A 13,072-nucleotide genomic window follows, 5' to 3' on the forward strand; every position below is an offset into this window, starting at 1 on the left:
CTAACATATGCTGTACGCTTCAGCGGAGTTGTCTGCTCTGTTTGAAACTTACCCAGACTCTGAGCACATTTATCCACCCCCCCAGTTACATATTCGTTCAGTTTTGATAGCCACCGCTGAGCCTCATACTTTGCGAGCACAAAATTCGTAAAAAATGGACAAAATTTCAGGAAATCGACGGGACCTTAGTACTGCTGAATCTTAGCGGGGGTGTTTGGACTCAGTCACAGCCTGGGAGGTGGTGCGTGGCCTGAAAAATTAGGAACAGCTGTAATAGACCATTCAAATAGTACTCTGCTGAAGTTTCCTTGGCAACAATTCAGTATTATGGTTCAGACTGGCAAAACAATTTTTCAATATTTTAATTATTACCATTTCCTACAGACTTTCCATGAGACCAGCAAGTGGATTTTTGGGCACATTTATGCTGTATTACTTTCTGAAAACATTCCATTACTGGTACAGAAATGCACTCATGCCGTTGTTGGGAGAACTATCTCCTGCGGTAAAATAGGTCCTGCGACACTCAGTCATGAGCTACATGGGCGTCTCCTCCACTCAAGGTTGTCTCACAAAGCCTACAATGAAACAACCCGGTGGGCAGAATCGGCACGCGGGAGTCATATACCTGTTCTGTGTCAGCTTTTTGCACAAAACTCCTCGCCTTCTCGCGGTCTGGCAGCCAATCACACGGACAGCACAGCGCCGTATGGGATGCCATGCCGTAAACCTCATCATGTTTATCTGTGTGTTTTTGTGCATAAATTGGTGGAAGCAATGTATTAGTGTGAGGAATAGGGCTAACGGGTATTAGGCTTTATTAACAGGACGGAATCCAACAAAAGTGCAGAGGTCATCCTCAGACTCTATTCAGCGTTAGTTAGGCCACACTTAGATTATGCTGTCCAGTTTTGGTGCCCACTCTACAGAATGGACATCAACTTGCTAGAATCAGTTCAGAGGAGGATGGCGAAGATGATCCAGGGGCTGAGGAACCTCCCATATCAAGATAGACTGAAAAATCTCAACTTACATTCACTAGCAATATGAAGAGTGCGGGGAGATCTGATAGAAGTATTCAAGTGGATCAAGGGTTACAACAAAGGCGGTATAAGTAAAGTACGGTACTGAGAATTAGCCAGCAGGATAGAACACGCAGTAATGGATTTAAATTAGAAAAGTATAGATTTAGGAGGGAAATAGGCAAGCATTGGTTTAGTAATAGGGTGGAGGGGGAATGGAATAGACTCAGCAATCATATAGTGCAGGGACGATAGCTTGTTTTAAGAGTAGACTGGATGGCTACATGGACGAGGATGACAGATGGCAGTGAGGTGTGGGTGCAGTAAGGTGACAGGGTACCGGCCTCTTGCAGTTTCCCTATGTTCTTATGTTAATTTTTCGTTTCATGGTGCTACCTCCACATGTATTACTAGTTGTACAATCACACTCTGTACTGCCTGGGGGTTGGGATGGCTTGTTAATTCCTCCCTTTTCCTTTGTTGTATACCTGGAACAATAAACTATCAATCAATTAATCAGTTGCACTTGTCCCCTACCATATTGTATCTTTTTAGTTTCCTGACACTCTGTACTGCCTGGGGGTTGGAATGGCATGTTAATTCCTCCCTTTTCCTTTGTTGTATACCTGGAACAATAAACTATCAATCAATTAATCAGTTGCACTTGTCCCCTACCATATTGTATCTTTTTAGTTTCCTGACACTCTGTACTGCCTGGGGGTTGGAATGGCATGTTAATTCCTCCCTTTTCCTTTGTTGTATACCTGGAACAATAAACTATCAATCAATTAATCAGTTGCACTTGTCCCTACCATATTGTATCTTTTTAGTTTCCTGACACTCTGTACTGCCTGGGGGTTGGAATGGCATGTTAATTCCTCCCTTTTCCTTTGTTGTATACCTGGAACAATAAACTATCAATCAATTAATCAGTTGCACTTGTCCCCTACCATTGTATCTTATTTTTTTTTTTTTTTTAGTTTCCTGGTGCTACTTTCACATGTATCCTTAATTGTACAATCACACTATATACTACCTTGGGGTTGGGATGGCATGCTCCTCCCTTCTCCTTTATCGTATATATGCAACAATTAACTATCAATCAATCAATCAAGACCAGACTGTATAAAATAACAAATGAAACACCCGCCCCCGGAGACCAAGACCGAGACCATTGCTTGGCGCCAAAAAACGTGAGGGAACAGCGAGCTCGCGTGACAGGAGTCGAAGAGGAGCCACAGACACGCACGTCGACACCTGAACCATCCGGCCATCATGTGGAGTGACGCAGGAGGTGAGGGGCTTGAGGGACGCAGGGAGGGGCTTGAGGGACGCAGGGAGGGGCTTGAGGGACGCAGGGAGGGGCGGTGACGGGCGGGACGGACGTGTTGGGACTCGAGGGCGTCTTGTGTTGATCTGTGACGCTGTTTGCTTCCTGCCTTTGTAGTAATTGTTTTTCTCTATTTGTTTTGCTTCTTGGGTCTTTATAACTCAGTCTTCCTTCCTTTGTATCCTTTAGTTATATTATATGTGTCCAGCTTACAACTCAGAATATTTATATACATGACAGCCTTGATAACGGCGGCAAAATTCCAGAAGTACACCCGCCGACAACCAACACCACAGCGCATAGCATATCATGTGTTTATCGTAAATAACCTAACCTTACTAAATCTAATATAACCTATGCCCCACTGCCAGAATGCAGTAAACAATAACAATTTTTTAATATATACCTCCAACTATATTTTTAGGAAAATGACAACATTCATTGACAACATTTAAAAACATCAGAAAATACATGCCTATATTGTGAAATCAGTACATACTGATCCTAAACATCAGTATTGCTGGTATATTTATTGGTGATTGTGGAGATTGACTCCGCACCTCCAAAATATGATATTACGCCTCCAATTTATAGTTAAGGGACAAAATACATGTCCCTCAACCATAATGTGAAGGCAAAAGTACTTAAAAGTGGGAAATCGGGGTTTCTGGGTGAGGGTGCATATTTAAACTACTCCAACCGAACTTTATGTAACCTAACCTTTGCCCCCCTTAACCCCCCTCCTAACCAGGGGGGCTGCGCCTCCCCTAGGCCCCTCCCGCATGTATGATGCGCCGGTAAAGCTAGAGAAGTACAACAGTATGTGACCTTGAAAAGATTATTATTCTCATGGGGGCAATATTGGAGACGCATAGTGAATCCCCATATCTACCGTCACTTGCCTTATTCGCCCACAGATACAGCATTCTATCCCTACTACATTAAACTCAATCAATTTTTTCCCCCATAAGGTGGAGGCTTCAACACCAGCTTTGGGGGTGATGATGGGGCAGGCTACGGCACCCAGCAGTTTTCCTCTCCCGGCCCTGATGCTAAGAGGGTAAGTCTCACACACACACACACACACACACACACGAGGAAGGAAAATTAGACAAAGATTTTAGAAAGGAAGAAAAATCAGGAAAAAGTGGAGGAGAAAGTTAAGGTATAGAAAACTTGTCATTGGCAAGGGATATAGTGGATAATAGTAATAATGGTAATAAGAACTTGACTGCCATAAGATCTATAAAATTCAGGAATGCAGAAATAGGAGTGGAAGAAAAATGAGTGCCTGAAGCTATAGATTGAAGAGATATTTTAGCTGGGTAGATACGAGGTGGGAGATGCACGTCCTCTAAAACCTATAATAAAACAGGAATGCAGGAATAGGAGTGGAGGGTGATATAACATTTACTCCAATAAGAACAGAAAGGAAAGAAGAGCCGAATGCCTAAAGTTAAAGATTGAAGGGATATTTGGCCTGGGTAGATACGAGGTGGGAGATGCACGGTCTCTTAAAGCTTAGTTAGTCATAAAACAGATTATCAACAGGATGTGGAAACTAGCAGACTAAAAGGGGTTGAAGAAAGTTAGGATGGAGATATGCAAGTGAGGAAGAAGGAACCAGTGTAAATCAAGCTAATCAAGGAAGCAAAGGAAATAAGGACAATCAGGGAACAAAGGACGAGAAGAGAAGGCTAGATCTATTGGAGAGTTATGGAGCAGAGTCTGAGGAATCAGCACCAACTTGGATAGGTAATGAGATAGCCAGGTTAGACATCAACGTAAAAAGATTGGAATTGGCATATGCAAACACACACAGCTTTATTACGGTTGGGCTAGAAACTAATTTGTGAAGAGAATACGAGGCTGATATGTTTTCCATATAAATCAAGCCTGTGGTGTGTCATAATGGATGGTGCAAATTAATTTCTTCACATTAAGGTTATTCGTGTTATATTCATTGTAATATTTTATTGTCATTCTCGTCCCCAGTCCCAGAGCCGAAGGATTGAGAGGGTCGTGCCGCTCACCATCCGCAGCGTCTTGGAATTGGATGAAAACAACCCGGACTACCATGGCTTCCCGGTGGGTAGGACAGACATTAATTTGCCTTTTTTCATTTAATATATAAGGCGTTTAGTGCAGATGGGGCGACCTAATCAAATTGCCCGAAGACAGTATTTTGTTTTTGGGAGCATCTGATAACTGGATTCTTGCTGTGTTGTGTGGTGAAGCAAGCTGAGGAGAGTGGGTGATTCGTAGGCCCTGAAGTTTTATGAGCTGAGTTACAGACAATTTTGCAAGCTTTAAAACACTGTAAATATGTCCAGTCGCCCTTTTTACACTATACGCCTCATATCTTTTCTTATATGTAGTTTTCTTATGGCCGATGGGTCACAATTAATTAGCTGAGGAAAGTGGGTGGTTCGTAGGCCCTGAAGTTTTATGAGCTGAGTTACAGACAATTTTGCAAGCTTTAAAACCATAAATATGTCCAGTCGCCCTTTTTACGCTATACGCCTCATATCTTTTCTTATATGTAGTTTTCCTATGGCCGATGGATCACAATTAGTTTCAAGTTTTAAAGCATAAATGTCACAGTAATGGATTGTGCCGTCTTTGAAATCGCCTTGGTTGATTTCCCCTAGCTAGCCTATTTCCATGTTTCCTCAGTGTCATCCTCACTACCTGTTTTCCTTTTCAAATTACAAAGATGAAAACCGTGAAATCAACACCTTCATCTTCCTCTTTATTCCATGCCTTTCCATCCTGTTGCTGCAGGTAAGCATGGTGATGGTGATGGGCTTGATCCGGGAGGTGGAGGTCTCCAGCACCAAGGTCAGCTACACCCTAGATGACACCACAGGCACCATCAAGGCTGTCAAGTGGCTGGAGACAGATGCGGTAAGTGTTTGCATGTGTGTGTGTGTGTACTGTATTGTTTCATGTTTATGTTCCTACCTTCACTTGTGTACTGTTCTGAATACTGTAACCACATACCATTGTCATATCAGTCAACCGTTGCAAGTATTGAAACTTACGGCTGTATTACAAGTCGAATCCAAGAAGTTTTGGGTCCCTACGGAGGTCGGGATGAATAACTCTGTAGGGACCCGAAACTTCTTGGATTTGACTTGTGATACGGCCCTTAGATCTCCATTGTCTATTTCTTCTTTCGTACCCACACAGGAAGAGGAAACGCTGATGGAAAACACTTACTGCTCTGTGTACGGGACCTGCAAGAGCCAACAGGGCAACAAGCAGCTCCTTGCCATCCACCTCGAACCAGTCACTGACTTCAACTTTGTCACCGCACACATTATTGAAGTGATGCACGCTGTCATGGGGCTTCAAAAGATTCAAAGTGCGGTGAGTGTGTGTGTGTGTGTGTGTGTGAATGTTCGATGATAATTGGTTTATTCGTTCCTTGTTAGCTGTTAGACTGAAAATTTACAGGTATCAAATACAAAGAATGAATAAAATAACTTTGGGTTGTGGGGTGGTGAGATGGGGAGCACTGTTGCCAGATTATCGTACTCAGCAAAGTATTTACTGGTTTCTGACGCCTAACTATTGCCAAGAAACATCAGGAATTAACTATTTTAATGATAAATATAAATGAATCTAGTTATTGGGGCCCAGGAGACAGTTTTGGGGTCGGAAGTTGGTAAATATAAGAGGCTGAGTACGACAATCTGGCAACAGTGATGGGGAGGCCTTGGGAGAAGGAGAGGGAGTCAGGTCAGATTGCGATGGGTCAGGGTCCCTCTGGTTGCTGATGAGGTGCAAATTCTTCTAGTTTGTCATTTGTGCAATCTTATATTTATGTATTCCTAATTCAGTATATCTCATAGCTGCATTTTCTTAATCTCCCTCCAGGCCAACAGCAATGGCATTAGTAAGGGTGGTGATGATGCCATGGTCGGCGACACGGGCATTGGAGGGACCAGCACTGTAATGTCCAACTCCCTTGTGGGCTTCGGCGGCATGAATGCCAACAGCTCAGCCATGAACACCGGCGGTGGGTCACTGACGAAACCACAGAGGATGGTCTTTGAGGTAACTCATGGTGTTGTTATTGTCAAAATTATTATTTGTTATTGCTCATTGCTGGTGCTGTTAATATTGTGACATTATTGTAGCGATTTTTGTTTTTCAGGTTGATAGTTAAGCTGTTAGTTCAATATGAGGCTCACAACTTTGGATATTGTGGTGTTGTAAATCATTTACTTCTGTGAATCGTTCTAGTAAGGATGATGCGTTTTCAGGTATTAAAGTTTTTATCAGTACATTCATTTTGTCTCGGTGTAATGTTGCACGGGGCAGTATTGTATCTAATGAGTCTAAGAAGGGGTTGAGTGCTATACTGTGCAAAGCTAGTGTTGGATTTTAGGGAATTGGCCATTTGGGGAATTTGGCAAATTAGGACTTAGAACTAGATTGGACAGCAGTCAGGAAAATGTGTAGTGGGAGTGAGATATATAAGAGGTGCATGTGATTTATCAAGACGAGGTGGAGAATGTAGTGAAAGCATGTGAGGTTTGCTTTGGGTGTAACAGCAATGGAAGTGGGTTGTGGTGGTGTTGAATGGGTGAAGAAGCGTGGTGCTTTGAGATGGTTCAGACATGTGAAAATAAATGAGATTATATTAGGGTAGGATTAATGGAGATGTCAAGAGGAGGTAACCACTGAAATGGATCAATATAATGGACAAGTACTGGAGATAGAGTTGGTTGGCCAGGGATTGATTGTTTTGAGAGGGAGTGCCAGATCAGGGTAAATTTGAGATGCTTCTACCATGACTACACCTTTGAGGAAAGTTTGTGTGAAGAAACTGGGCATTGTAAATACTGTAGGTAAATAGCCTTAATATTATGGCCCTAACAACACTTTGCTGGTGCACAGGTCATCCAGACAAACTCATCAGAGAATGACGACTCAGGCTGCGCCAGGAACATCATCAAGGCACAGCTCAAGGGCAAGGTGATGCCCCAGCAAGTGGAGTAAGTGTCCCATGAGATTTTGATGTTAGTAATTGCATGTATTGTTTCATGAGCTTGTGAATTTTTAACCTGTCCGCTGCAGTTGGCACAGATTTGGCCTTCACTGGTAGCCTGGTAACGTAGTCCCAGGTCATTCTCTGCCTCTATGGTGGATAGTGGAGTGTGTCCCATGTGGTATTGGTATGCTGCATATCCCCTCCCAAGGTGCATGACTTTACATTTTTCCTCATTGAATTGTAGCAGCCACTTTTTGATCCATTCCTGTTGCTTGGGGATGTCTTCTTGTAGGAAATCTGCCATCAAGGGGTTAAGCTGTTTTTTTTTTTTTTTTTTTTTTTTTTTTTTTTTTTTTTTTTACGTCGTTGCCTGTTGGGCCGGTAGGCATCTTCTTGGTGGGGCCTGATGGTCGGCCCAGCCCGTTCTGGCGCAGGCGAGTGTTTATAGTGGTGCCATCTTGCATTGGCTCATGCTGCCCCCCGGAACTCGTTCTTGATTCGCTTGGACGTCTTCCTCTAGAGTCCGGGTTGATGGGTGGTCTTCAGGACAGCATGTGGGTAGTTTTAAGCCACTCGGCGGTGACTGAAAAATCCGAGTGGTAGTGTGGGGATTCGAACCCGCGTCATCCATCACGCGGTGAATGTGAGCCCAGTACACTACCAGTAATGACTTGTCAATGCTTATAAGTTAATTTTTTGTGTAGTCATTTTTCATTATTGAAGCGTCTGAAAAGTTTAGTTTCCCACATTTGTGTTTAGTAACCTGTTTTAATTTCAGTGTTGATGTCACAATATGTTATCCTTTTCTTAAGACTTAATCTGCCTTCCTTACTTAGGTGAAAACAGTGATGAACTGTAACAGCAATATTTTCCATACCAAGTTGTATCCTGTGTAAAATCCTGACATTGCTTCCTTTCTATTTGCACAGCGAATGTCTTTTCTATCTGAGCAATGAAGGACATATCTACACCACCTTGGACGAGGACCACTTCAAGGCCACTGATGCCTAGGCCGCACCACCACAAGAGGGAGCAGCACAGCATCCAGGGTGCTGCATCTCCTCCTTGGTTCCAGTGAGTCGCCTCTCCTCCCCAGCTGCCTTATAAGTGAAGGTTGGCAAGCATAATTTGTAGCATCTGTGGAAGTATTAATTACTCCTGCATTCCTAACCACAGATGAGTGTATTCCTTAGAGGTAGCAAAACAATACATATATGATTCTTTAACATTCTGTATCAGAAGTTATTGACATACATAGTTCACTGCTGTGTTTTGCTCCAGATTTTTTTTATTAAGTAATGAATTCTTTTAGTTGTAGGATGTTCTTTTGTATTTCATTTGAAGAAGAAAATTTTTGAATTTTTAAATTTTATTACAAAGGATTATGGTAACTTCTATAGAAATCACCTGTTACCCTGTAGAAGCTTATCATAAAAATAGGAGCAGCCTTAAGCATTAAATATGATACTCGAACATCTAAAAAAAAAAAAAAAAAAAAAAAAAAATTAAAAATAAAAATATATAATAGTGCACACTTTTTATTTGAGCCCCAGTTCAAAAGTCACTCCACACCCCTGCAGCATTCCTTACTGTGTGGTGGCTGCAGAGGGTTAGGGTAGTACGGTGAACCACCTCTACCTTGAAATAGAATGATTGGATCTGTTGTAAACAAATTGTACATTATGTAGGGTGTTTACAGCAATGAAAAGTCTTTTGCTATTGATCATCATTGATAACAGACAGCAGAGGCAGGGCAGTGTGAAAAAAGAATCTATATGACCATTTAACAAGTTGTAAGGAAAAACAGGCCTGGAAAAGTCAATCTTTTACCTTCCCATTCTCTCAATCTGTTCATTTGCCAACTCACCAAGTCTTTGCATCTTCCTTCTTTCCTTCCTTCACTCACTTCCACTTCTATTTATTCTTTTTCTATCACTTGTCAGCTCCCTACACATCACATCACTACATCTCACTCACATGGACATCAACTTTTTTTACTGTTTCATAATATTACCATGAAAAATCGTGAAAGAATAATTGAATTTTAATGACAAAGGTGCATAATCCTTGCCATTAATTTCAGTCCTTTCTTAGGCTGTCCGAAGCATGTCTTCATTTAACACACGAAGGATAGTCACACTAGAGTCTCTTCTCAGTCTTTAATGTTTACAGAAACAACACATACCAGCCAGAGTGTAGCTTAAGCTGCTGCTGCACTTTGGTCAACACACTGATTAAATAAGAATTATAAACAACCTTTTCCTGTGGTGTGATTTCCCTCCTGGCTAGCAGAAGGGAGGGGTGAGGCAGGTCAGGAAAGTAGCATGAGGATATCGCCTTAAATCTTGGCCTGCATGTTATTTAAAACAAAAGACATAGGCAGTAGAATGCGACTAAATAAATGTACAAGACATGGCTTCCACCTCACCCCTCAAGATGGTGTTTAGATATGTACTGTATCTTACGTCTCATTTACTCTGATGTCTGTTCCTTGATTCTCCCTCATTAGGGGGCTGCCAAGGCAGAAGACTCCACTTGCTCCTATCCATACAGGTTTAACATGCAACTAACTCATTAACCTAATCAAAGTGTATCATACAGTGACTACAATGACTTGCATTCATTCTCACAGCAGCCATGCAGGACAAAAAAAATTACTTTAGAAGCCAATTGTTACTTTGAAGAACACCTCATAGAAAACAACTACAAAAAACATTTTTTTTCCTCAAGACATTCACCCAGGAAGCAACAAGTTTCTTCTGGCTTGTGACATAATATGCACACTGGCTCCTCTAGGACCTACTGACTCACCACTGGCAACACCACCACCCTGATAAAAAAGGAACTACAGATAAAGTCTAGAATCACAGTAGCACGAACGTACGTACAAATTGACCCACCTGCGCTCGACTGTGTTGGGCGCATGATGGTGCAAGGACACTTTACACAATACAGTGGACATATTGACAAAGATACTAGGAATATGAATGATACAAAAATCTGTGGGGGTTCATAATGACATAGGGACATTCTTTATGATGAGACCTATGTGATTAGTTTACAAAGTCGTTAGGGGTACAAATGATACAAATTAAGAGTTTATTTCCTTGAGTATTTACACTGAAGGCACGGTGATAGAGAACCCAATAACCATCACAAGTTTGAGTCGAATGTCTGGAAAATACTCCAATACACTTGTCACTGGTTTATGTCTATCTTTTTGGTGAAAGGCCTTTTAAGAGACAACTCTGTGCTGCTTTAGTATATTCTTTTTTCAGCTTTCAAAAGGTCCTGTCACAAGCCATGTCCCCTGTTAACCCCTTCACTCCGGCGACACCGACATCGGCGTCCGACGGTGTCACCGTATGGAAAGAGTTAGTCCTCTTCTAAACCTCTTAATTAAGAGGAAATGGAAGAGGATTAGGAGGAATTAAGAGGAAGATTGAGAGGTTTAGAAAAGGATTAATCCTCTTCCATTTCCTCTTGACCCTTTCCATGCTGTGATGCCGATGTCTGCGGCATGGATGGAAAGGGTTAATGAATATCATGATATCGAAGAGGCACATGACATTTCTATCATTGTTGCTACTTGCTTTGTTTCCTTGTCAACATATATTTATCTGGTACAAGAACAATGACAAATTACAGCTGTGAAAACAAGTCCAATTTATCATCAAATTAATACAAATGGTGAGCAAAATCTGTAATTAAAAAAGAGATATTAAAGTAGCTCCTGTGATTTCAAATATTATTCTCTCCATTTGGTTCTGAGGCTGGAGGAACAGTTTTTGATACCATTTCATATCAAGTTAAGTCCAGGAGTAAAAATAATTGATAAAAACAGTTTTAATTTATCCGGTAAGCTGCAGAGGAATTGTGGTTCATAAAAGGACATCTTAAGAGCTATTGCAAAGACAAGCAGTTGAGTTCTCTTAACAGTGGTATAAGTATCTACTTAGCATATTTAATGTCAAGTAACTATTATACTCCTCTATGACTTAGGTATAGAGCTGGATATGCACACTAATTTGGTTCATGCTAGGCCATCATGGTAGGTTTTCCATTCTAAAGATTACTCCTTGGAACTCCATCAATAAGTGTGGCTGGGGCAGATGAGTCTCCCCATGCTCCTGGCTATAAAATGCATATCTACTAAACCCGGTAGCTGCGTGATCATGTTTCTTAAAGGCTCCTCTAAGCGAATTAATGAGAAAAAAATCATCACTCATGCAAATCATTATATAATAGATAACAATGCATTTTTAATCAATTGGTGCATCCTCTATTTTGGGTGGTTTATGTCAAGACAAAAATTTGGCCCGTCGCTGGTACGCGGTAAAGCCACAAATTTGTCCTATTGCTGCTACCGGGTTAATCCAATCCCCACATTTTCATATATGCTTCTTTCCTGGTAAGGCACATCAATCCTGGACATTATGGTATAGTTGGGGTGCTACTCATGTTATGATGCAGAACTTGAATATGTGCAAGAACTGCCTCAGTTTGGATGGATTATTATTTATGTGTTGAATTTGCTTGTTACATAAGTACTCCCTGGTGCAGAAAAGGGACGGAGTGGGAACAAAAATGTGCATTATAAGAATCTCTATGGAAGCTTTGCTCAAGGCACTGCTTTGGTCAGATTTGATTGACGTGTACTGTAATAGCACCAGAAGTTCCACAGTTTGTCTTTGGCATAAAATGTAAAGATCAAGCCACAAAGTGACTTACATGACTAGACATCTTGTCAGTTTGGGTTTGTCAGATATTGAGATGCTGACTTTGTTTATAATTTCAAATCTTTGGCATCAAGTAAGTGTCAAGCTATTTGCTTTACAAAAAATGGCAATATTACAGGCCATATTCAAGTAATTGTAAAAAGTATGAATGTACAATGAGCTGTATTATACACATGCTGAGAGGAGGCAGCAGTTACTGGAGTGATCAATGGGGTGGTGTCTATTGGCACTTAGAATGATGTAGAATGAAATCATGTCTTGTAAGGTGACTGGTTAGAGTGATGTGCTCTTGTTGTTTAGGCAGACACCACTCCTTCAATGCTGAGATGTTTAAGCTCCATGGGTTCTATAACTTTAGCATGGTTCAATGATCCAATGTCTTGTTTCCCAGTGGAGCAAAAGTCATATAGGAAGTCTTTGTACTGTTATATTACACTTTTTTCATACAGTGCAGCCCCATGAATCACTTGACCCATTGTTAGGAAGGTCCATCATCCTCTTTCATACCAACACATAGAGATGTCTGTCAAGGTCCCTCACAGTGCAGCCCCATCGGACCCTCCTATGTGGTGTGTCAGGGTAGTCTGTCCACTCCCTTAGTACCTGTAGAAGGATGACCGTCGACCCAGAGGTGAGGTGTAGCGGGAGGAGTCAAGGGTTGAAGAGGAGGAGGAGTAGGGGCCTGTTCCGTGGTAGGAGGAGGAGGTTGAAGATGGGGATGTTAAGTGGGATGAGGAGGAAGAGGAAGAGGAGGAATGGGACTGCAGGTGTGAGGGTGGGATGTAAGGTGTGGGGTGAGAAAGGCGAGTTGGGGTGAACTGTTGTGCTTGAGGTGTGTACCGGGAGTGGGTTGAGGGACTGGGGCTGGTCAGGGGTTGGCCTTCCACCAGCGTCCTGGCGAAAGGGAAAAACGTGTTAGAGTGGAGTACTTTATTAGGGTGTCAGGATCTAAACAGATGAATACGTGTAACTTCTAGTA

At 41.8% G+C, this 13,072-nt stretch overlaps 2 protein-coding genes across 11 annotated transcripts in view; one reads left to right on the forward strand and one right to left on the reverse strand.

The window, feature by feature from the left end:
* Positions 1–2,149: 2,149 nt before the first annotated feature.
* LOC127006994 (replication protein A 32 kDa subunit-like) lies at positions 2,150–8,872 on the forward strand. Its single transcript, XM_050877464.1, has 8 exons — positions 2,150–2,316; positions 3,324–3,412; positions 4,348–4,440; positions 5,137–5,259; positions 5,545–5,724; positions 6,235–6,414; positions 7,261–7,358; positions 8,284–8,872. Exons 1-8 carry the CDS (start codon positions 2,298–2,300, stop codon positions 8,363–8,365), a joined length of 864 nt encoding a protein of 287 aa, XP_050733421.1. The 5' UTR covers positions 2,150–2,297; the 3' UTR covers positions 8,366–8,872.
* A 627-nt stretch (positions 8,873–9,499) lies between these two features.
* The window catches only part of LOC127006993 (serine/arginine repetitive matrix protein 2-like), a 95,499-nt gene continuing 91,926 nt past the window's right edge, over positions 9,500–13,072 (reverse strand). For all 10 annotated transcript variants that reach the window (XM_050877463.1, XM_050877462.1, XM_050877461.1 and 7 more), the window contains one exon: positions 9,500–12,987. In XM_050877463.1, the coding sequence (XP_050733420.1) occupies positions 12,690–12,987 (298 nt within the window). In that variant the 3' untranslated portion in view covers positions 9,500–12,689. The remainder of the gene's footprint in view (positions 12,988–13,072) is intronic.

This window comes from Eriocheir sinensis, chromosome 34, assembly GCF_024679095.1.
Source record: "Eriocheir sinensis breed Jianghai 21 chromosome 34, ASM2467909v1, whole genome shotgun sequence".
In the NCBI taxonomy this organism is placed as follows: Eukaryota; Metazoa; Arthropoda; class Malacostraca; order Decapoda; family Varunidae; genus Eriocheir; species Eriocheir sinensis.

Bases quoted from the DNA above. Each gene is read 5' to 3' on its own strand.
- LOC127006994 (XM_050877464.1), top strand. The intron at 4,441-5,136 runs GTGGGTAGGACA...CTGTTGCTGCAG, and splicing joins CGGACTACCATGGCTTCCCG to GTAAGCATGGTGATGGTGAT. The intron at 5,260-5,544 runs GTAAGTGTTTGC...GTACCCACACAG, and splicing joins AGTGGCTGGAGACAGATGCG to GAAGAGGAAACGCTGATGGA.